The 24,209-nt window shown below is 51.2% G+C and overlaps 2 protein-coding genes and 1 long non-coding RNA gene across 8 annotated transcripts in view; 1 reads left to right on the forward strand and 2 right to left on the reverse strand.

Moving 5' to 3' along the window:
• FXYD5 (FXYD domain containing ion transport regulator 5) lies at positions 1 to 16,083 on the reverse strand. 5 transcript variants are annotated; one of them, XM_012438239.2, is made up of 9 exons: positions 16,006 to 16,083; positions 15,234 to 15,294; positions 13,384 to 13,464; positions 12,477 to 12,533; positions 10,008 to 10,100; positions 6,538 to 6,627; positions 4,655 to 4,684; positions 4,500 to 4,574; positions 1 to 316 (listed from the first exon to the last, which is right to left on the reverse strand). In XM_012438239.2, the coding sequence occupies exons 2-9, from the start codon at positions 15,292 to 15,294 to the stop codon at positions 267 to 269; spliced, it is 537 nt and encodes a 178-aa protein (XP_012293662.2). In that variant the 5' UTR covers positions 16,006 to 16,083; the 3' UTR covers positions 1 to 266. The 5 variants fall into 5 exon arrangements, with proteins under 5 accessions (XP_012293662.2, XP_012293644.2, XP_012293655.2 ...); XM_012438221.2 differs by having other exon boundaries at positions 4,500 to 4,684; XM_012438232.3 differs by lacking the exon at positions 16,006 to 16,083 and adding an exon at positions 15,597 to 15,729 and having other exon boundaries at positions 4,500 to 4,684.
• Positions 15,538 to 24,209, forward strand: part of LOC110569471 (uncharacterized) — a 9,700-nt gene continuing 1,028 nt past the window's right edge. The window contains exons 1-2 of the long non-coding RNA XR_002479560.2: positions 15,538 to 15,739; positions 16,975 to 17,037. This is a non-coding gene — a long non-coding RNA (uncharacterized LOC110569471). The remainder of the gene's footprint in view (positions 15,740 to 16,974; positions 17,038 to 24,209) is intronic.
• The window catches only part of FXYD7 (FXYD domain containing ion transport regulator 7), an 11,803-nt gene continuing 4,099 nt past the window's right edge, over positions 16,506 to 24,209 (reverse strand). The window contains exons 2-6 of one of the 2 annotated variants that reach the window (XM_021676593.2): positions 22,330 to 22,359; positions 19,689 to 19,763; positions 19,537 to 19,579; positions 19,329 to 19,369; positions 16,506 to 16,914 (exon numbers count right to left, since the gene is read on the reverse strand). In XM_021676593.2, coding sequence (XP_021532268.1) covers positions 16,892 to 16,914; positions 19,329 to 19,369; positions 19,537 to 19,579; positions 19,689 to 19,763; positions 22,330 to 22,359 — 212 coding nt within the window. In that variant the 3' untranslated portion in view covers positions 16,506 to 16,891. The remainder of the gene's footprint in view (positions 16,915 to 19,328; positions 19,370 to 19,536; positions 19,580 to 19,688; positions 19,764 to 22,329; positions 22,360 to 24,209) is intronic. The other variant, XM_021676594.2, reaches the window with a different exon arrangement.

Consider the following 24,209-nt stretch of genomic DNA (forward strand, 5'->3'; position numbering starts at 1 on the left):
GACAAGAACCACAGTGCTTTACTTTTCATCTGAACAGAGTAGATAACTTGAGGGGCAGCCCCCAGGCACCAGGCAGCCTTCAGGGTGGGCAGGGTTAGGGGAGGTAGGAGACTCGGAACCAGCAGCCCCGGCTCCAGCTCCATCGTCTGTGTCTTCCCTCTCCGGCCGGGCTCTTTGAGGGGATGCAGGAGGCTGGGCACGGTGAACCGACAAGGGGCTCGGTCGCAGGGTGCCCAGCGGGTTGTCGGCCTCTGCTTCTGATGGACTCACCTGCAATAATTCCGGCATAACTGGGACAACTGCCTGCACTTGCCACCTGTGGGTGAAGGAAATGGTTCAGTCACGAGCTGGAGCTATACTGATTCTTGTTGTGTGTTCTGGGGCTGGGGAACCAGGTCGATCAACCCTGCCCCTTGGGAGCTCAAAGGCAACTCCATAAACAGGTGATAGAGAAAGACGCCGAGAACAGCCGGTGCTGGGTTCCTGCGAGAGGCGCTTCCCACACCGAACACAGATGAGCCCTTTGGAAACTCTTGTTATTTTGTATGTCACTTATTCATTCAGCATGCATTTATTGTGCACCTACTATGTGCCAGGCACTGATTAAAGCTCTAAGAACACAGTTGAGGACAAAGAAAAAAATCCCTGCCCTGGCAGAGTTGTCTTTCTAGGAGGAAAGACCAAGGAGAAAAATAACACAGTCAAATGTACAAAGGTGCTAAGTGGGATGGTGTTAAGTCCTATGAGGGGAAATAAGGCCAGGAGGAGGCACGGAGGCCCAGGAGCTGGCCTTATCCTCACAGGGATGGCTCCTGGGGCTTCAATAAGGAGGTGACTTTTTTTTTTTTTTTGAGACAGAGTCTTGCTGTGTCGCCTAGGCTGGAGTGCAGTGGCGCAATCTTGGCTCGCTGCAACCTCCACCTCCTGGGTTCAAGCGATTCTCCCGCCTCAGCCTCCCAAGTAGCTGGAATGACAGGCAAGTGCCACCATGTCCAGCTAATTTTTGTATTTTTAGTAGAGATGGAATTTCACCATGTTGGCCAGCTGGCGTCGAACTCCTGGCCTCAATGGACCCACCTGCCTCAGCCTCCTAAACTGTTGGGATTACAGGCGTGAGCCACTGCACCCTGTCAAGAAGGTGACATTTGAGCAAAGGCCTGAAGATGGTAAGGGAGACACCTGGAGGAAGGGCGTTACAGGCAGAGGGAACAGCCGTGCAAAGGCCTTGAGGTAGGAGGACACAGATGGGCTCCAGAGAACCATCTGTGGTTGGTCCAGAGTGGGCGGGGGGGGGGACCTTAGAAGCCAAGGGGACAGCGGGTTCGGTGGCTCATGCCTATAATCCCAGCACTTTGGGAGGCTGAGGTGGGAGGATCAGAAGGTCAGGAGTTTGAGACCAGCCTGGCCAATACGTTGAAACCCCATCTCTACTAAAAATACAAAAATTAGCCGAGCGTGGTGGTGGGTGCCTGTGGTCCCAGCTATTCAGGAGGCTGAGGCAGAAGAATAGCTTGCACCTGGGAAGTGGAGGTTGGAGTGAGCTGAGATCGTGCCACTGCATTCAAGCCTGGGCAACATAGCAAGACTCTGTCTCAAAAAAAAAACAAAGCTGCCGCCCTTGCCTCCTCCACCCCCTCGGTTCTCAGGCCCCGTCTCCTTCTACGCTGCCCCAGCCTACTCTGTCCTGGCCACTTCGCCTCCTCCACTGCTATTGCCATGGGCTCAGCTCATTCCCGCTTCCAGGGCTTGGCACTGGCTGCCCTCTCTACCTGGTGATTCGTCTTCTCACCATCAGGAATCAGTTCCAATTTCACCACTAGGGAGAGCTTCTCTCCCCGCCCCTCTCTTCCCATTCACTCTGCTTTATTTGGCAAGTATCTTCCTCTGTGTCCACTCGTTCATACGTTTATTTGCTTATCATCTTCTACCCAGATGTGATGTCCTGAGGACAGGGACCAGGACTGCCTGTCACCACCATGCCCCCAGCATCACCAGCAGAGGTTTGGCACAGAGTAGGTACCCACAAATATTTGCTCTTGGAAAAATACACGACCCCAGAGCTAAAGTTCACGCTCTGCCCTCACACAAACCTGGGTCCAATCCTTCACTGATTCTTTTTTTTTTTTTTTGAGACAGAGTCTTGCTCTGTCACCCAGGCTGGAGTGCAGTGGCGTGATCTCAGCTCACTGCAACCTCCACCTCCCGAGTTCAAGTGATTCTCCTGCCTCAGCCTCTCGAGTAGCTGGAATTAAAGGCACTCGCCACCAGGTCCAGCTAATTTTTTTGTATTTTTAGTAGAGGCAGGGTTTCACCGTGTTGACCAGAATGGTCTCAATCTGCTGATCTTGTGAGCTGCTGGCCTTGGCCTCCCGAAGTGCTGGGATTACAGGCATGAGCCACTGTGCCCGGCCAGATAAATTTTTTTAATTTAAAAAAAAAAAAAGAGGCTGCGCCTTGTGGCTCACCCTGTAATCCCAGCACCCAGCAATTTGGGACGCCAAGGCGGGTGGATCACAAGGTCAGGAGTTCAAGACCAGCCTGACAACACGGTGATACCCCATTTCTACTAAAAATATTAAAAAATTAGCTGGGTGTGGTGGCGCATGCCTGTAATCGCAGCTACTTGGATGGCTGAGGCAGGAGAATCGCTTGAACCTGGGAGGCGGAAGTTGTAGTGAGCCAATATCGCACGATTGCACTCCAGCCTGGGCGACAGAGTGAGACTCCATCTCAAAAAAATATATATTTTTGTAGAGACAGGGTCTTGCTATTTTGCCCAGGCTGGTCTTGAAGTCCTGGGCTCAAGCCATCCTCCCACCTTAGCCTCCCAAAGTGCTGGGATTACAGGAGTGAGCCACCATGCCTTGCCAGCGAATGAATTCACTGACTCTTATATGTGCTGTGTGACTTCAGGCAAACTCCTTAACTCTCCAAGCCTTAACTTTCCCACTGGGGTGAGAATAGGGCCTGGCACTAAGTCAGGATCAATACACACATGTTGCATGACTGAGGAAACAGTGCTTGACTCTCAGATTCAGTGAGGATCAGGCACACAGTAGGAATCATATTTTATGGTTATTAGAATAATGCCTCTCCCCTTAAAGCAGAAAAAAAAAAAGTAGCTATGCTCATTTTCTTGATGAGGAAGTTGGACAAGAGAGGTAATGAAACTTGGCATCAGTTATACAGATTAACTGACAGCTTGTGTTTTATTTCAACCACAACATTTTTTAAACCTTTAAAAAAAATTAGTTTCTCTGCTTGTTATTCTGCCTTCCCCCACAGCTTCCCCTCCCAGCGTTGGGCTGTGGGGCCCTTGCCCTCTAGTTCAGCATTGGCAGGAGACGGGGGTGGGAGAAGAGGGAGGTTTAGGTATCTGATTCCCACAGCCCCTGCTCCCTTCTGGTTTGGTCACAAGTGAGGCAGTGGCTGGAACCCTCTTCCTGAGGCCACAGCTCCTTCCAGCGGCCCCAGCTCCAGTTCCATCTCTCGCCAGGCCCCCTGCAAAGCCAGTGCCTCCTCTCGCCCCTCAGGCTGGGGGATAACAGATCCCCATCCTTGCTAGTCATAGGACACTGCACCATCTAATTACCCTGCCTGTACCTCCCAAGACATCACTCTATTAAATGTTCTCCAGTTAACCCTTTGCAGGTCCTTCTGCCACCTGCCATGACCCTGATCGACACAGCTGTCAACATTTGAGTACCAAAAGATTTTACAGAAACATTAAGCTCTTAAAAGAGTAGTTACTCTGGCTGCTCCAAGCCACTATTCTTGCTAGATTGAGTGGGTGAGGTTGTTCCACGAGGCATCTAATCCTCAGTTGTCTCCTCCCCACACATCCTTGTTCAGCCCTTGCTCCCTGGCAGGCCTGGGTGCAGTGAGTTTGTGACTACTGCGGTGATATGCTGACTGTCGAACTGCCCTTAGTGTCTACCCCTCCCTGTCAGTATCCATGTCCCTTGCCATGTGACTTGCCTGTCTTCCCATCAAGAGGGGGAGTCTCTTTCCTTGAATGAAGCCTGGCCTCATGACTTGCTTTGACCGATGGAATGAGGCAGAAGTGATAATGGCCAGTTCTGAGCCTGCATGCATTCACGTTCTCTCTCTCTTAGACCCCTGCTGCCACCACCACCAAGTGAACAAGCCCAGGCTAGCTTAGTGAAGGATATGATGATGAGGCAAAGAGCCAAAGTGCCCCAGAAACAATTTCCTGCTGACTCACAACTGAGCTCAGATGCAAGAGTAAATCCAGTTCCAAACAGAAGAACCACCCAGCTAAGCCCAGCCTATGTTTCCAAACTGTGGTCTTGAGAGCTCAATAAATGGTCATCATTTTAAACCACTGAATTCCGAGGTGGTTTGTATGGATACCCAGCTAATAGATACCTCATTTAAAACAAAATTGCCCAGGGGCCTTTGAGAACCCAGCCCTCAGTCATAGTGCAATCCATCCTCTCCCAGTCTTGGTGCCCTTCCCGCCCAACTCCAGTTCTCACTGGTGAGGATGATGATGCCTGTGATGAACAGCACAGCTGCAACCAACAGTCCCCGTTTCCGGAGGGTGTGTTCATCTGCAGAGAGAAAAATGGAGGGGTACAGTCAGAGGGGCCTTCACCTTTCCTTCCCCAACATCTTCCCATGGATAACTTACCATAGAAAAAGGGGTCATCCTCATGAGAACCTGGAGAGGCAGACAAGGAGCAAGTCAGCATTCAGCAAAGGTTGGTGAAGTGAATGCATGAATGGCAGCCAGGAAAAGGGGACGCCTGGGTACCTTTAGAACAAAACCCAAAGTCCTCACCATGGCACACAATCTGGTTCCCATTATCCCTCTAATCTAATTTCCTCCCCTACCCCTCACTCCCTGCTCACCTCAGGGCCTTTGTACTGGCTATCTCCTCTACCTGGAACACACTTTCTCTAGACATCTGCATGGCTCCCTCCTTCACTCTCTTCCCAGTGGGGCCCTCCCTGGTTTTGTATATGAAATACAGGTTGACTATCCCTAATCCCCAAATCCAAAATCCAAAATGTTCCAAGTCTGAAACTTTCTGACATCATGTCAGAGGTGTTTGAACCAGAGCAACTCCATCTTGAGCAGTGGCTGGGTAAAAGAAGGCTGAGACCTACTGGGCTGCATTCCCCGGAGGTTAGACATTGTTAATCACAGAATGAGATGGGAGGTCAGCACAAGATACAGGTCATAAAGGCCTTGCTGAGAAAACAAGTTGCAGTAAAGAAGCCGGTTAAAACCCACCAAAACCAAGATGGTGGTGAGAGTGACCTCTGGTCAACCTCACAGCTCATTATATGCTAGTTATAATAATACATTAGCAGGCTAAAAGGCACTCCCACCAGCACCATGACAGTTTACAAATGCCATGGCAATGTCAGGAAGTTACCCTCTATGGTACGAAAAGGAGAGGAACCCTCAGTTCCAGGAATTGCCCACCCCTTTTCCAGAAAACTCATGAATAATCCACCCCTTGTTTAGCATATAATCAAGAAACAACCATAAAAATGGGCAACCAGTAGCCCTTGGGGCTTCTCTGCCTATGGAGTCGCCATTCTTTATTCCTTTACTTTCTTAATAAACTCTATGGACTCACTCTGAATTCTTTCTTGTGCAAGATCCAACAGCCCTTTCCTGGGGTCTGGATCAGGATCCCTTTCCAGTAACAGACTGACATGACATTGAAAGGAAATGCCCATTGGAACATTTTGGACTTCAGATTTTTGGGTCAAGAATGCTGAACTGGTAGGCATAATGCAACTATTCTAAAATCTGAAATCTAAAAGACTCCTGGTCCAAAGCATTTTGGATACGGAATATTCAACCTGTACTCCCCAATCACTCTCTAACCCTACTTTATTTTTCTTGATAGCAACTTAAAATCAACTGATATATAATTATTATGATTATTACTAGTTGTATTTCTCTTACCACTGGAATATTCATTCCATGAGGGCAGAGATTTTGTCTGGCTTGTTCACCATTGTATCTCTGTCCCCTAGAACCTAGCCTAGCACACAACAGTTACTCAGTGAATATTTGTTGAATGAATGGATGAATGGGCTCTATATGACCCATGGGCATATCATTTCCATTCATTCATTGACTGGGCAGGAAGTGGAGGATAAGACCACCAGGGAAAGAATCAAATTGCCTCTAGAAACAGAGCTCCCTGCTGACCCACAACTGATCTCAGATGCATGAGTAAGTCCAGCTGAAACCAGAAGAACCAGCCAGCTAAGCACAGCCTAGATTTCCAAATAGCAGAAATGAAAGCTAAATAAATTGTTATCCTTTTAAGCCACTGAGTTTTTAGGTGGTTTGTCTGCAGCAGTAATTTATACATTCATTTATCTATTCAGACATTTATCCTATGCCCACCCTCTGCCAGGCCTGAAGTCATTTACTTTCCCAACACATGTTTACTGAGAACTATTCTGTGCTGAGCTGCATTCCAGGTGCTGGAAATACACAGTGAACAGAAAATAGCCTCCTTCCAGTCTGGGGAGGCAGTTACTGACCAGATGGCTCGAGGGTCTGGGGGTGTGTCTGGATGTCTGTTCTTGGGGATGGTCTCTCAGAGAGCGTCGTGGTACCTTTGGTGGGATGAGCTGAGAGAGTGGCCAGATCGGTGGAGGGCAGGAGTGAGCCATGGAGGCAGAAACAAGGGTTATTACTGAGAGTCTGCATCTGGAAGAAACCCCTCTCCCACATCTACATAGCTGGTGTGCAAGGTCAGGCGTCCCGCTTACTCCATACCTAGAGGTAATAAGTAATGGCAGGCCTTGAAATGCTGACATAAGCATGTACTCCCTGCTTACGACCATCTGCCTCGATCCCCCAGGGACTCCTGACCCCTCTCCTAGGACCTCCTGGCCCACCCTATAATTCAAGAGATAAAGGAACTAAAAGGCAACACCTGGCAAGGACTCTGGCCCGGCTACATAGTCTGGAAATACTCATAAAACATTCTGAATACTGGCTAGGTGCAGTGGCTCATGCCTGTAATCCCAGCACTTTGGGAGTCCGAGGTGGGCAGACGACCTGAGGCCAGGAGTTCAAGAGCAGCCTGGCCAACATGGTGAAACCCTGTCTCTACTAAAAATACAAAAATTAGCCAGGCGTGGTGGCACACGCCTGTTATCCCAGGTGCTCGGGAGGCTGGGGCAGGAGAACTGCCCGAACTCGGGAGGTGGAGTTTGCAAAGAGCCGAGATTCTGCCACTGCACTCCAGTCTGGGCAACAGAGAGAGACTCCATCTCAAAAACAACAACAACAACAACAAACTATTCTGAATATCACCTCTGCCCCCAGATCGAAAATACCAAAGGGTTCTTCTCTTGAAAAAAAAAAATCAATACCACCAAAGAAAAGGCCTGCCCCCCAGCACTGAGAAGTGCCTCCACACCACATCTAAGGCCTCCACGAGAAGCCAGCAGGCAGAGCAGCTCCCTCATGAAACCCAAGTTCCCGGGAACGATCTCAGTGCCCCACACCCTAAATAGGAACTGGCAGCCAAGGATTACAAGATGTTCCAGGAATGCATCGCCCAGAGGAAGGTATAAGCCAGATCAACGGCAGAGACAAAGACGCAGAGACCACAGGAGTGCGAAGGACAGCCATGCTGGTGTCTGGTGCTCATGCACTCTGAGGCGAGACAGTCTGGACTCAAATCCCGGTTCTGCCACTCAGCTGCGTGGCCTAAGGCAAGCTGAGTAACCTCCCTGGGTCTCAGTTCCCCTTCCTGTAAGATGGGAGTAATGACCGTTTCCACCACACAGGGTGATCACGAGCATCAAATGACTTAATACACAAAAGCTTAGCGCAACGCCCGGCATGAATAAACTCTCAGCAAAAGTCAGCCATTGCTCTTATTGTCGGCTCAGCACTCCTTCCTTCTTCTGGAACAGCTCCTCCTTTCTTTGGCAGGGACTGGGGAGGGGACTGCCCTCTCTTCCCAGTTATAACCCAGGCTACAGAAGGAAGCATGTGACCCCAGTCTGGTCCTTCCCTGAGACCTTTCAAATTCCAAGTAGGGATAATGAGTGACAGCTAGGTACTATTGACTGAATTCTGTCTGCCCCACCAAATTCCATATGTTGAAGCCCTAAGCCCTAATGTGATGATATTTGGAGCGAGGGCCTCTGGGAGGTAATTAGGGTTAGATCAGATCATGAGGATGGAGTCCTCATGATGGGATTAGTACCCTTTTAAGAAGACACCAGAGAGCTCACTTTCAAGCTCACAAGCCCACTCACACGTGGAGAGGACATGGTGAAGACAGAGCAAGAGCGTGGCCGTCTGTGACCCAAGCTGAGCCCTGACCAGACACACCCTGCTGGCACCCTGATCTTGGACTTCCCATCTCCAGAACTGGGAGAAATGAATTCCGATTGTTTAAGCAACCCAGCCTGTTGTATCGTTATGGTACCTCAAGCAGATTAAAACTCTAGGTGAAGCCTGGAAGCTTTGAGCGAGGAGGTGACAAGAGCCATTTCCTCCCTAGGTGGAAGAGAAGCAAAGAGGAAGAGAGGCCTAGGGGCTTTCATGCCCAGCCTCTAGGCAACCTAGAGGCTCAGCAGTGACAGCCATTTGTCCCTGATGAATTTCTGTCACATCTATCCAGGAACATGAACCAAATACATAGAGCAACTGAGGTCAGCAAAGACTCAGTAAATTAATGCAAAGGTGTGAGAACGCTTTGTCAATTGAGAAGTGTGGACACGGCTGCTATCCCCCACCCCCGACAGGTGCACTTTTGTACAAAATAGAAAAGTTCCCTTCTACAAGGCACTTTATTTCCATCTGTTGTAGAATTATTTTAATAGATTCTGTAAAAATAAGATGCTTTACTGCTATCACTAGAAAGCTAGAACAATTATAAAGACCCACACGGGGAATGGCATGGCCTGAGAGATGGTGCTCTTGTTCAGTGCCCAGTCTGCACAACTGTACATGTCTCTCAGCCTGGGAGTGGCCTAAGCTACAATACTTTCCAGTGGGAGGGCTGCCCCTCAAATAAGGATCATCACACAGGCATTAGAGGCGATCTGTTACCTTAGCTCAGTCTCCCTTCCCTCATCTTCTGGTAATACTAATTCACTTGTCCAGAGGAAAATCTCCTCTTCCCTGACTCTTGCTCTATGTGGTTCAGGCATGCCTGGCTGAGCCTCTTCTTTAGCCCCAGGGTGGGACACAAGACTCAGGCCTGACCAATGAGAGCAGCTCATTTCTCAGGCTCTCATTGGTTCAGACATGAGCATGTGACTCCAGCTGGGCCAATGAGAGTCAAGTCTAGGGTTCAGGCTAGAAATAATGGGAAATATTTTGTTCTTTAGCCACCAGATGTGTGACCTAAAGTTAGAACTATCCACTCTGCCATTAAGAGGGGAGAAGTTAGCTGAGAATGAAGACAACAGAACCAAGAGAGGGAACAAAGCTTAAGCTCTTTGATCCAGCTATACCTGAAGTTGGCTACTGCTGGACTTTCCAGAACTTACATAGCCAATCAGTCGTGTGTGTGTGTGTGTGTGTGTGTGTGTGTGTGTGTGTGTGTGTGTTTGTGTGTGTTTAAGGTGAAGTTTCTATATTTTGCAACTGAAAAGCTCCTGCTCTAACATTAAGGAGATTTACAAAAAGGAAATATCCACAGGCACATTTCACAGCACCAGCCCTCCGAGGAGAACTGACAGAAGGAAGACTCCGAAGTCCATCAGTTAGGGAAACACTATACACTGCACGCTGCCCCTTGGGGATCCTTTGCTGCAAATGAGCTTAATCAAGACTCTTGGAAGTCCTGCCACAAAGAAACATGGTTAACTTTAACTCAGGAGTCCCCAAATACCTTTCACCGCAAACCAACACTTTCTTTTTTAAAAACGTATTAACAATTCCCCAAACAGGTGCGCTGAGAAACGTACTGAGGGAAATGTTGACCTAGATAGAGAATTAAACAAAAACCAGAGGCTGCTGCTGTCAGCCCAAGTTCTACCTGCTTTGGTGCTCCTGGGTGTCTCTGGATCTGTCACTAGAGGCCCAGCCATTCCTGTCGGTTGCGGGGTCTGGGTCTCGGGTTGTGGTGTTTCTGTTCAGGTCAGAAGAGGAAGGAGGGAAGGATAAGAAAAGCGTGAATCAGGGACAGGCGGTTCCACAGAACAGCAAGAGGGCTTCTCCCTCCAACAGGCTGGCAAAACCCAAAGACGTCAATATACCAAGTGTCACTGTAGGGGTGGGAAGGGGGACACGCTCCCACATACTGCTGGTGGTGAGTGAGGAAATGGGTACAGCCATTAGGGAGGGTAACTTTTATTTTTACTTTTGTTTATTTATATTTAAGACAGGGTCTCACTCTATCACTTGAGCTGAAGTGCGGTGGTACAATCATAGCTCACTGCAGCCTCGAACTCCTGGGCTCAAGTGATTCTCCCACCTTAGCCTCTCAAGTGGCTGGGACTACAGGCACATGCCACCATGCCTAGCTAACCTTTTTGTACTTTCTGTAGGGGATAGGTGTTGCCGTGTTGCCCAGGCTGGTCTGAAACTCCTGGGCTCAAGTGATCCATCCGCCTCGGCCTCCCAAAGTGCTGGGATGACAACGGGCATGAGCCACCGCGCCCCGGCAGCAGGAGGGCAACTTTTTTTTTTTTTTTTTTTTTTTTAATGGAGACGAAGTTTCGCTCTTGTTACCCAGGCTGGAGTGCAATGACGCGATCTCAGCTCACCGCAACCTCCGCCTCCTGGGTTCAGGCAATTCTCTTGCCTCAGCCTCCTGAGTAGCTGGGATTACAGGCACGTGCCACCATGCCCAGCTAATTTTTTGTATTTTTAGTAGAGACGGGGTTTCACCATGTTGACCAGGATGGTCTCGATCTCTTGACCTCATGATCCACCCGCCTCGGCCTCCCAAAGTGCTGGGATTACAGGCATGAGCCACCGCGCCTGGCCAAGGGCAACTTTTAAAACAATTAAATGTTCATGTCCTCTGCCCTGTACTGTCTGGGATAAAAGCACAGGCTCTGGTGCCAGATTCCTGGACTTCGATTCCAGCTGCGTCCCTGACTTGCTGTGAGACCTTGAACAAGTTAATAGAGCCTCTGTTTCCTTGTCTGTATAAAATGAAGATAATGGTAGTTTCTGCCACTGAGGGTTTGCGTGAAGGTTGAATGAGTTAACATACGTGAAATATTTAGAAACATCACCAGCACATAGTCAGTATATATTCTAAGTGCGTTTGCTCAAGGGGGAAGGGACAAGGTTGCTCATCGTGGTGCTGTGTGTAGATAGAAAAAGCTAAAAACAACCAACATGTTCATCAAGAAGTGTGTGACTACAGGAGCTGTGACGTGGGCACCTTGTGGAATACTAGGCGGCAGAGAACAAACAGAGTCTTTATACAGTAATGTGAGAAGAATTTCAAACATTCTACTGCATGAAGAAACAAAGCGAGCTGCAGAACAATCATACCGTGTCCTTAAGCTCACACACAAGCACGGCACACAGCCAGTGTGCTTCCTCCAGGTAATATACATGGGATGGTATAAGTGGGGAACTACTTCAGTGTTCACAGCAGGGACCTCTCAGAGACAGAGGGAGAGAATGAGGATTGCAGAGGGGAGGTGACAAAGGGATTTAGTTTTGTCTACAATCGTTTTATTCTTTCCAGATAGAATGTGTTTACATTCCACTGTGTCATTAAACGCCGATTGAAAAAATTAGGGAGCAATTTTTTCTTTTTTTTTTGAAACAGGGTCTTGCTCTGTTGCCCAGGCTGGCGTGCAGTGGCGAGATCTCGGCTCAGTGCAACCTCTGCCTCCCGGCTCAAGTGATTCTCCCATCTCAGCCTTCCGAGTAGCTGGGACTACAGCAGTATGCCAATGTACCCAGCTAATTTTTGTATTTTTTGTAAAGATGGGGTCTCACTGTTTTGCCCAGGCTGGCCTACAACTCCTGAGCTCAAGCGATCTGCCCCCCTTGGCCTCCCCAAAGTGCTGGGATTATAGGCGTAAGCCACCGCCCCTGGCTGGGAGCACTTTTTGAATTATACTCCAAGAAAACGTTCAAAAATTACTCAAAAAATTCAAAAAAGAGATCAGAGAAAAAGATAAAAGAAAGAAAGAAATGTGACTGGCACACAGAAACTTTATGGGGGTGTTTGCGAAGTTCTGCTCGTGACCTGGTTGGCAGTTACACAGGCATTCAGTTTAGAGTAAGTCATTATCCTGTAAATTCATGCGTTTTGTGTTTTTCTATCTGCATGTTAATTTCAGAATTTCAAAAGTGTTTTGATTTTTTTTTTAAGTATCGAATAGAGTTGGCTGGCTGCCCCGCCCATAGTGAACTAGGGCATTCAGAGCCGGGGGTAGGAACTGAAGCGGGTGACCAAAGACCTAGAGTGTCAGAGGAAGACGGGAACTTTGTCTGCCCTTGTCCCGCCCCCGACACCTGCTCCTGCGCTACTCACCATCAGCAGGCCAGGTAGGGATTGGAGGGGTGGGCTGGACTTCTGGGTAGATTGCATCTGGAGTCCAGAAACAGGGGGTCAGGGAGAGAAAAGGAAACAGAGAGAAGTGGACAAGGTGTATGAATGGAGGCGCCAGAGACTCCCATAGCATCTCAACTTTACTGTAATAGAAATGGCTTAACTAATCCAGCCGTTTGCTAGCTGCTGAAATGTGCTACCCATATACCTGAAGTAAGGGTACTTCAGGACCTCACGTCCCACAGATGCCACACCACAGCTCCTTCTTCAGGATGCTGGCTGCAAACTAGCTTTCTCAAGACTCTGAGAAGTGCTGCCTAAAAAAAACATGTTTAACTCAGCTTCCCAATGCACCTGCTCTGATAACAGCCCCCAGAACTTTCTTTAGGGACCATCATTCCCTGACTCTTGGTCCACTGTATTCAGCGAGGCTGATACCAGCCCTGGTGGAGGTTGGGCATGGGACCCAGGCCTGGGCAATCAGCTTTCTATGCCTGTGGCCACAGTGGTCAGCTCAGGGATATGACCTGAGCCTGGCCGAAGACAACTCACTTCTGGGACATTTGCTGAACTGGGGAAGGGAAAGTCTCTTGCTGGGATTCTTAGCAGGCAGGATGAAAGCCCCAGGCTTCAGGGGATCATCTTGGCCCCATGAGAGGAGACTCTGCCTGAAAATGAAGCCAACACAGAGAAAACAGAACCGAGGGGTAGAAAGAGGTTCCTGATAGCAACATTTGAGCACCTAGATCAAGCCATGCCTGAAGGTCGGTACCTAGCCTTTTTTGTCACATAAATCCATAAATTCCCTTGTTTGGTCCAAGTTTGGGATTTATGTTGCTGTTGTTATTTGCAATGATAGATCTTGATAGACGTGTCCCTCTTTCCTTACCTGGGGCTGGAGTCAGAACCTGAAAGCCCACGATATTTGGGTCTGCTGAAGAAATGGACGTGGGCTCCTTTGGCGTCTGTCCTGGTGAATCAAGGATGAGAAGTTGGGAGGGAGCCTGGTCCTCCTCTTCCCACCACCTCCATCCTCCCCTCCCTGGTGAAACATTAGGGGTCCCGTCGTGGAATTGCTCAGCTTTGGCTGTATCAATCTGTAATTCTGGAAGTGTTTTCAGCTATGCTAATGCCTAGGAACCCTTTTTCTAGGCCCCCTCCAGCCCATCCCGGTGGAATGAGAGAGGCAGTTTAGTCTGGTGAGCCCAGGTGCTAGGGTCAGCCAGGTCCCTGGTTTCAAATCCTGGCCCCAACAACTTCCTTGCTGTGTGACCTGGAACAAGTGAAGTTCTTTCTCTAGGAATCAGTTGCCTCAGCTGCAAAGCAGGGATGATAATTGAATCTATTTCACAGGGCTACAGATAGGGTAAAAGGACACGGAGCAGGGGAAGGGCCTCCGACACTGCTTTCCATGTGGTCAGTCCTGGATACCTCCACTGCCCCCACCCTGGCCCTGCCTCCGTCCCCTCCAGCCTGGACATCCCAGCAGCCTGCTCCCTGGCCTCCCTGCTCCAGTCCCTGCCTCCACAGTCCGTTCCCACCTGCAGCCAGAGGGAGCCTGGGAGCACCTGAGTTTGGTTGGGGCCCACCTGGCTCAGAGCCCTGCCCTGGCCACACCACACTCCACATGAAAGCAAAGCCCTCATGTGGCCCATAAGTCTCCCTCCATCTGGCCCCTGCCACTTCTCTCTCCTCTGTCATCCCACTCTGCCCCTTCTGGTCCCAACCCAGCCACACCACCTGCCTGCTATTCTTCAGACACACCAGTCAACACTCAGCCCACACACACCTGCAAGGCCCACTCCCTCATCCCCTCCAAGTGTTTGTTGGTCCAAATGTCACCTCCTCAGTGAGGCCCTCCCTGACCACCCAGTTGAAACAATCCCCATTACCTCCACTTTTCCGCAAGCCTAGCACACGATATCGTATACTAACTTGTCTCTCCCCGCTAGAGGGTAACCTCTTGTTTTATTCACTGATGTTTCCCCAGTGCACAGAATATCTAGCACATAGTAGATGCTCAATAAATATTTCCTAAATGACTGAATGAGTGCACGAAAATCATTTTATGAAGGAGAAATGAGGGGCGCCATTAGTAGGGTGTGCACTCTGGGTTCTGGGGGCAGAAGGACAGTTGTTTTCCCAGCTCCTCCACCCACTGGCCTCTGACACAGGGTACTTCCCTTTGCTGAACCTCAGTTTCCTCATCAGTAAAATGGGCATGACAACAGACGTGACTAACTGACAGAGGCAAAGCCTAACTGAGCTAATGGACACCACACTTGCCATGCAGAAAGCATGCGCAATGGCCCCCAGAGGCTCCTGTCAACTCTTTGGACTAACCCCAGCTCAACCGCTTTGCCTAACTGATGCCTGGGAACCCAGCGATCTGCTCTTCTGGGAGCCCAGGTTTTCTGGCCGCTGAGTAGAAAACCGACACCAATCTTCTGGCCAAATCAAACTCAGTGAGTTCTTCGTGGAAGTGAAATTGGAGGATGCTCAGCAGGACAGGCCCTGGCTAGACTCACTGGAGGCAGCCACCAGGATCTGAGGCGTCCAAAGAGGGTGTAACATAGCCCCGCCATGGGGATCCCCACTTCCTGGTGCCAGTTCAGCGGGAGGGTGACAGGGCGGGACAGAGCATCCACACTCGCCAGCCAGCCACCCACCCCACAGCACACTTAGGGCCGGCCTGGCTTGGGGCTCTGGGGCAAGGTGGAGGCCAGGGATGGGTCTTACCTCTGGTGGGAAAAATCAGGCCAACGATGGTGAGAAGACACAGGCGACCAGAGGGCGACATCTGTGGGACCAGGTGATGCTGGGGTCAGCCATGATGTCAGTGAGGCCGACCTGGGGATCCTGCAGCCCCTTCCCTGCCCTGAGCAAACACCTCTGGCTTCCAGTACCCCCTACCAGGACTGACGGCTGGCGTCAGGGGCAGGGGAAGGGTCTCAGTGGTGGAGATACCTAACCGTTACCCTGCTTCCTTCCTCTGCAAGTCCCCAAAGAAAACAAGAAGCATCAGATAAATGGGTCTCCCAGCAGCTGCAAGGGCCGGCGGGGCCTCCTAAAGCACCTCCCGGCGCCTTCCGCCTCACTTACCCCTCACTGGGACTGACGCAAGGAGGGGACTGGGGCAGAGGAGTAGATAAGACTCTTCCCTCCCCCAGGGGCCCGGAGCCCAGGAGTCGGCGCGGAGGGGAAGGAGGAAGAGTGAGTAACGCCTCCTGCGCTCAGAGGAAAAAGTGAGTTGGTGTCAGGGGCCGCCTTGCAGGGATGGCGCGCTGGGGAGATGAGGCAGTGGTACGAGGGGGGTGGCGGAGAGCTGGGGAGACTGAGGCAGGCGGGCGGGAGCGAGGCAGAGCGGCCCACTGCAACCCAGGAGAGGAGGCAGAGAGATGTGGGCGTGGATAGGGGCGGAGAGGCGCGGAAGGGGCCAGACCCCTGCCCACCTGAGCCCGCCCCTGGGCAGAGGGGCGGCGGACGGAGGCGGCGCGCGAAAGGGACTTACGTCGGAGCTGGGGGTCCCGAGCCGGCAGCCTCGTGGGGAGAGGGACGCGGCGGTGGCTGCTGCGTCCAGGCGGAGGGTGTGGCCAGGGGAGCGCGCGCGGGCGGGGACCCAGACGGGCTCAGTCATTTCCTCTTGGGTTTCCTGACTTCAGAGCCCGGGTGGGAGCAGGAGGGGGAGACGCTGAGGGCGACGGGGGCCAGGGGTGAGGGCTTCGCGGTGGGGAAGGGTGGGGACGGGGATGGGGCAGGCAGGTCTGAGGTGAGTGGGCGCCTCTGGGAGAGCAGAGGGAGAAAGAGGAGGGGTCTATTCTGGGGTCGCTGGAGGAAGGGAAAGGACGAATCCGGAGGTGTTGAGGAAGAAGAGATTGGAGGGGGCAACTCGGGGCACTGGGAGGGGGAAGGAGGAGGGGGCAACCCCGGGCACGCAGGGGAGAGCTACCCCAGGTTCCGTTCTGCACCCCTGCCCCACCGTGCCCCACAGATGAGAACACACAGACAGAACAGGGGAAAAAACCAAATGCACATTTATTAAGCTCAAGACATGGACACCGAGGGGCCAGGGGGACGGATCTTCGGGGAGGAGACAAGGAGGTGCAGGGGGGCCGTACACGGGGATGCTGGGGGCGCTGGGGCGGGGTGGACTCCCGGATCCTGGGAGCTGGAGGCCTGAGGCCCCGGGTCTGGGGTGCAGATGGGCTCTTTGGGGGGTCGTCATTGCCAAGGCCTGGGGAGGGACAGCGGGGTGCAGCGGCTCCGGCCTTGGGGTGGGTGGGGCGGCTCATTCCGGGGAGCTCTCCCGGCGCGCGGCTGGGTCCCCACCGCCTCCACCCGGTCCTCAGGCTTCCGCACTCAGGCAGGGTCGGCAGCGGAGGTTCCTCGGGCAGGTGTTACACGCCGCCGCCGCCAGGGGCTGGGGAGAGAAGGGGTTGCAGGAGCCGCCCGAGACGAGAAACTGCCTCCCTCCCCACAGTTCGTTGGCGCTCCATTCCCCGGCACCATGGAAGCCAGACCCCCTGGGACTGTCACCCCTGAGGTAACACTGAGGAGCTATCTTGCCTCCCACACTCTAATGTCTGGTTCCCTTGGGGACACCTCGTGGCTGCTGCCATGGAAAGAAACACACCTGCCATGGGGCTGGTGACCCCAGACCCAACCTGGGCTTTTTGGGCTGTCTCCTGCCAGAAAGGGAGTCCCTTTCCACATCCCCAGTCTCCTCCTACACCCCCACTCCTTTCCTACACTCCCTGTCCTGAACATTTGGCTATCACGGAAATTCCCCCATTCCCACCCACTCCAGACCATCATTCACCTGGGACAGGCCAGAAACCTGTGCAAAGTCTTCAGCTGTGCCCCAGGTACCAAGGCCACCCTACACACTGGCCCAGGCATCCATAATGCCCTGCTCATGTTTTATATCTCATTAAATAAACATGAAACAGACCAGGTGGGGAGGCTCACGCCTGTAGTCCAAGCACTTCTTTGGAAGGCTGAGGCAGGTGGATCACTTGAGGTCAGGAGTTTGAGACCATCCTGGCCAACATGGTGAAACGCCAATCCCAGCACTTTGAGAGGCTGAGGTGGGTGGATCACGAGGTCAGGAGATCACAACCATCCTGGCCAACATGGTGAAGCCCTGTCTCCGCTAAAAATAAAAAAACATTAGCCGGGCGTGGTGGCCTGCAACTATAGTCCCAGCTACTCAGGAGGCTGAGGCAGGAGAATTCCTTGAACCCATGAGGCAGAGTTTGCAGTGAGCCAAGATTGTGCCACTGCACTCCAGCCTGGGTGACAGAGCAAGACTCTGTCTCAAAAAATAAAATAAAAATCAGCCGGGTGTGGTGGTGTATGCCTATAGCCTCAGTTACTTGGGAGCCTGAGGCAAGAGAATCGCTTGAACCTGGGATGCAGAGGTTGCAGTAAGCTGAGATTGTGCCACTGCACTTCAGCCTGGGCGACAGAGCAAGACTCTGCACAGAATATCTTGAGCACATAGTAGGCGCTCAAAAAAAAAAATGAAACAAATTTCACACCAAATACCCCCCAACTATTGTATAATCCAGTGTCCACCTCCCACTTTTTTTTTTTTTTTTTTTAGTTATAAGAACTTTATAAGAGGCGCAGAAATTCCCATCTCTGGTTTTTTTACAAGTCTCCAGAAAGGCTGCACTTTCACTAAAAACAGGTCAAGATATTTTTACATAATTAAAATTAACACCCCCAAGGAGTCAGAATCTTTCGCCTACGTGCTTGCCCTGCATCCCTCTCGCTCTCCCTTTACACCTTCCATGCCTGCACCCACTCTCCCTCCTCCACCCTGCTTGCCCTCCTCCTCCCTCCTCCCCTTTCTTCCCGTGCTCCTCCTTCCCACATTCTCCCCAACACCTCGCTCCCCGTACTTCCCAGCTTTTTCTCCATTCTCACACTCCCTACATCCCATCTGTTCTTTTCCAATAGAATCTGCATTCTATTCATCCCTCTTTTTGTTATTTTGATGCAGTTATTCGGAAATCTTCCCTCCCTCCCTCTGTCCCTTTTCCTCTGACTATTTCATCCTGGATCTGCCTGGCTGAAAGATCAAGTCTGGAAAGCCTCTCCTGTCTTCCCCAGTGCTCCCTCCCTCTCCCTCCTGACTAGCAAAGCTCCTCCCACATGGCGGCGCCCCTCTCTTCACAGGCCTGTGGCTTCTCTCCTGGGAAATCAGCTTGTCCTGGCTTTTCTAGGCTTGAGCATTTGTTTCTGGGAATCTTCGTGGACTCTGGGACACGTCACATCCCACTGCCTCCCCATGGTTTAGCCTCTTTCTTTCTTTCCTTCTTTCTTTTCTTCTTCTTTTTCCTTCCTTCCTTATTTCCTTTTTTTTTTTTTTTTTTTTTTTTTTTTTTTTTTTTTGACAGAGTCTTGCTCTGTTGCCCAGGCTGGAGTGGAGTGGCACGATCTCAGTTCACTGCAACCTCTGCTTCTTGGGTTCAAGTGATTATCCTGCTTCAGCCTCCCAAGTAACTGGGATGACAGATACGAACTACCACATCCGGCTAATTTTTGTAGTTTTAGTAGAGACGGAGTTTCATCATATTGGCCAGGCTGGTCTCCAACTCCTGACCTTGTGATCCGCCCACCTCAGCCTCTGAAAGTGCTGGGATTACAGGCGTGAGCCACCGCGCCCGGCCAGGTTTAGCATGTTTCATCTGCGGCATTGCCCCGGCTTCCTAGGGAATTGTCCCGTGATACCTGCGGGCGGCGACCCTGTCTGGTCCATCCACGCAATTTCCCTTCTGAGGGTTCCCTTCCCTGCCCCACCCAAAACCCTCCCAGAACCACCCTCACCTGAGGAAGGAAGCTCGGACTTACAGGATTTGCAGGTTGGGCTGTGGAGGCAGAGATGAAAGAGAAAAGCAGAAAGAGGTTCAGCAACCACAGGCTTTGGGGGAAACATGTGGCAGGCCCCTGCGGACTCTGCCCGGCTGCTAGGGAGGCACCCCAAGGCCCCAGGCTGCTCCCACCCCCTCCCGCTCTCTGCCCACTCCTGCCAGACCTCTCAGACCTGGAGTCCGCCTTCCTGCACTTCACCTTCTTGCCTGTTGGGAGAGAGACAGAACGAGAGGACAGGACATAGGCTGTGGGATATGGATGGAAGCCGGCAAGGGAAGTGGAGGCCGAGACGGCCCAGGAAGGGGTTGCACTTACTGATGACGATGAGGATACCCAGCAGGAACAAGATGGTGGCCAGAGTCATGCCCACAGTCTGCACTGTGTTGTAGTCTGTGGGAGACAAAGGGGGATATCGAGGCAGGGGCGGCACCTCAGCTCCTCCTAGAGTCCCAGTCCTGGTTTTGGGCTGCCCAGCCAGGGGCCCAGAATTGCCCAGGGAGGCTGTGGGCCATGCTGGACACTCCTCCAGGGGGCTGATGTGAGGATGCAGGGCGTGGGCTTGGGCACCGTTAGCTCCCCTTGCCCTCTGTGTCCTCTGCCCTCGTCCCCTGTCCTCTCCCGCTGCATTTCCACCCTAGATTGATACGTAATACTCTCCCTCTACCACCTCCTCCCTGGTCCTGGTCCTGTCCACCATTGCTGCCCATCTGGCCTCTGCAGCAGCCTTCTCTAGGGTCTTACTGCCTTGCCCACACCCCTATCCCCGATAGCCACAAGGACCCATCACCATCTGAGTCAGATCGGGTTCCTCCTCCACTCAGAGCCCTCCCTCGCACCCACTGCCCTCAAGGTAGAAACCAAAGTCCTCACTGTGGTCCTCACAGCCCTGTGGGATCCAGTCCCTTTCCTCCTCAGCTCTCATCCCACTTCACTCTCCCCATCAATCCTACTCCAGCCACAACGGCCTCCCCGCTGTTCCTGGGGCACATCTGGCATGATCCTACCCCAGGGCCTTTGCACTGGCTGTTCCCACAGCCTGAAAGCTCTTCCCCCAAATATCCACATGGCTCCTTCCCTCGCTGATGTCTGGGCTTTATTCAATTGTGAGCAAAATCTTCTCTGGCTGTCCTATTTAGAATTTTCCATCCTCTCCTCCACACTTTCCAATCTCATTCCTTTATTTTACTTCATAGGAATTATTCTTGCCTAATAATATTCTTACCTTTTTTTTAAGAGACAGGGTGTTACTCTGTCACCCAAGCTGGGGTGCAGTGGTGCGATCATGGCTCACTGCAGTCTTCACCTCTTGGGTTCCAAGAGATCCTCCCTGCTCAGCCTCCCAAATAGCTAAGACTACAAGCACACACCACCATGCCCAGCTAATTTTAAAATTTTTTTGTAGAGTTGGGTGCAGTGGCTCACGCTTGTAATCCCAGCACTTTGGGAGGCCAAAGTAGGCGGGTCACTGGAGGTCAAGGGTTCAAGAACAGACTGGACAAATGGTGAAATCCTGTCTCTACTAAAAATACGAAAATCAGCTCAATGTGATGGCGTGGGCCTGTAGTCCCAGCTACTCGGGAGGCTGAGGCAGGAGAATCGCTTGAACCTGGGAGGTGGAGATTGCAGTGAGCCAAGATTGCACTACTACATTCCATCCTGGGCTACAGAGTGAGACTCTGTCTCAAAAAATAAATAAATAAATAAATAAATAAATTTTAGAGTCTCACTGTGTGTCACCCAGGCTGGAGTAGAATAGCACAATCATAGTTCATTGCAGCCTCAAACTCCTGGCCTCAAGTGATTCTCCTGCCTCAGCCTCCCAAAGCACTGGGATTATGGTCATGAGCCACTGTGCCTGCCCAATAACAGTCTTATCTAATATATAATTTTCAAACCTTTTTTTTTTTAGTATCTGTCTCTTTCCTATTGAGTGGAAGGTCCAGGAGGAGGGCAGGAATTCTTGCATTCTTGTCTGTGTGGTTCACAGCAGTGTTTCCGGGTGCTTGGGGCATTGCCTGGCACAGAGCCTGTGCCCACTAAATATTTGTTGAGTTATGAATTTATGGAGCACTCACTCTACCAGTAGTGGTCCAGGCCATGTGACTAATTCTGGCCAAGGAACCTTTAAAGAGTTGACTTTTGTATTGTGATAAAGCATTAAACAACCCCCAAAACAAATAATGCGACCCCAGCCAGGTGTGGTGTGGCTCTTCGTTGCCAGGGATTTAGGAGGGCCTCTCCCAGCAGAGCAGTCTGTGTTTGATCTGAGGCTTGAATAAGGAGGAGCCTTAGCCAGCTGTGTGCAAAGCTAGAGGAGAAGCATTCCCGGCAGATCACAGCACGTGCAAAGGCCCTGAGATGGGAGAGAAATTGACACGTAGGGGAAAAGTATGAATGAGCAAACAGGCGGGGTTGGGGCAACAGGAGGGTGTTCAGAGGGGAAACTGGAGCCAGATCTACCAGGCCTGGGGTAATTTCTTTGAGAGTCAGTGCCATGGAGGAAATTTAACGGTGCCAGCCAGGTAAATCTTTTCCACAGTCCTCCTAGATGGGAACTATTACTATCCCTTGTTTATAGAAGGGTCCAGAGAGGCAAAGTTGCTTGCCCAAGGCCACACAGCTAGTGAATGGATAAGGCAGGATTCAAATCCAGGCAGCCTGGCCTCAGAGTTATTGCTTCTAAGGTTTTCCTTCATCTGCTGCTCTGATGATACCAAGGCACCAGCCCAGATCCCAGTGAAACCTGAAGGGGGCTCAGAGAGTGTGTGATGCCACCCCGCTCCCCAGTCTGGTTCTGCCACAAACCCAGCTGATGTGAACCATACCCATATATATGGTCCCATGGCCAGAGGCCCAGCACTCATCGTGTGGCCATAGCTGAAGCCACGTCAGCAGTGATCTGTGAGCACCTGCAGCCACTCCCCAGTCCAGCCCCATCCCCAAATCCAACACTCACCGTAGTAAAATGGGTCAGGTTCCTCAGGAGCTGAGGGAAAGATGCAGAGAAAAAGAGAAAGAAGAAAAAAAACAGTTTTTTTTTTTTTTTAGATGGAGTCTTGCTCTGTTGCCAGGCTGGAGTGCAGTGGCACAATCTTGGCTCACTGCAACCTCCACCTCCTGGGTCCCCTGCCTCAGCCTCCCAAGTAGCTGGGACTGCAGGCATGCACCACCTCTCCTGGTTAACTTTTTTTTTTTTTTGTATTTTAGTAGAGACAGGGTTCCACTATATTGGCCAGGATGGTCTCAGTCTCCTGACCTCGTGATCCTCCCACCTCGGCCTCCCAAAGTACTGGGATTACAGGTGTGAGCCACTGTGCCCGGCCAACAGTGGATTTCTTAATTATTTTTGAGGATCCAGGTGGGGCCACTGGGCCAATTATTTCTTTGTGGAAGTCAGATAGAGATCCCTTGCTTTGGATGATGTGGTCTCATGGCAGGCCACAAGGACAGAAGAGCGCAGCCCAAGCTGGATTCCACCCCCACTCACTCCATCAGTCGGCACCATCCTCTATGCAGTGCACAATCTACCCAACCGTACATGGCCGTCCTGGTTCTGGACCCCCATAGAGGTCTAATGCAAGCTATGGACTCATTCCCTGAAAAACACAGATGCGCTCCCACTTGCACATGACAACACGACATTAAAACAGACCCCATTTCCACTGGTGGACCAATGAATGTCTCTGCTTCCCCTAATCACTCCCAAAACCTCTCAGTCTCCTGAGGGCTCCCACAGGCACCTGCTGCCTCTGCCGTCATCCACTCACTCCTGACACTCCACTCAGTACATGTGAGCTGTGCTGATTCATACTCCACATTACTTCGTTACTTATTTCTTTTTCTTTTCCTTTTTTTTGAGATAGGGTCTCGGTCTGTTGCCCAGGCTGGAGTGCAGCTGGGCGATCTCGGCTCACTGCAACCTCCACCTCCTTGGTTCAAGTAATTCTCCTGCCTCAGCCTCCCGAGTGCTGGGATTTTAGGTGTGCACCACCACTTCTGGCTAATTTTTGTATTTTCAGTAGAGATGGGGTTTCACCGTGTTGGCCGGGATGGTCTCAAACTCCTGACCTCAGGTGATCTGTCTGCCTCAGCTTCCCAAAGTCCTGGGATTACAGGTGCGAGCCACCATGCCCGGCCCATTATTACTTATTTCTAAGACATCATCAAGTTTAAGATTCAAAATTGAGCCAGGCGCAGTGGCTCACGCCTGTAATCCCAGCACTTTGGGAGGCCGAGGCAGGTGGATCACGAGGTCAAGAGTTCGAGACCATCCTGATCAACATGGTGAAACCCCATCTCAACTAAAAATACAAACAATTAGCCGGGCGTGGTGGCACATGCCTGTAATCCTAGCTACACGGGTGGCTGAGGCAGGACAATCACTTGAACCTGGGAGGCGGAGGTTGCAGTGAGTCGAGATCATGCCATTGCACTCCAGCCTGGGCAACATGAGTAAAACTCTGTCTCAAAAATAAATAAATTAAATTAATTAATTAATTAAATTTTTTAAAGATTCAAAATTGAGTTTGTAATTGTCTTCCGTGTGTGTGTGTGTGTGTGTGTGTGTGTGTGAATATGTTTGGAATTCTACCATGTGAAATGCTCCCATCCATTAGAAGACACATACTGATTTCAGAAATGTTCACATGTGGATAAAATGTGCATAATATATGTGTGTCTCTGGATTCACTTTTCTCCATTCCCCACCTTGCTGGCGCTAATCACATTCTCCTGTGGAAGAGCTCAGAACACTCTTCCCATTCAACAAGTTCATCCTGATGGTTCTCGAATGCCTCTGATAGTTCTTATTACATTTGGCCTTGCCTAGAGCAGAAT

The sequence above is a fragment of the Aotus nancymaae genome, unplaced genomic scaffold, assembly GCF_030222135.1.
Source record: "Aotus nancymaae isolate 86718 unplaced genomic scaffold, 86718_ANA_hifiasm-v0.15.2.pri h1tg000028l, whole genome shotgun sequence".
NCBI classification, from domain to species: domain Eukaryota; kingdom Metazoa; phylum Chordata; class Mammalia; order Primates; family Aotidae; genus Aotus; species Aotus nancymaae.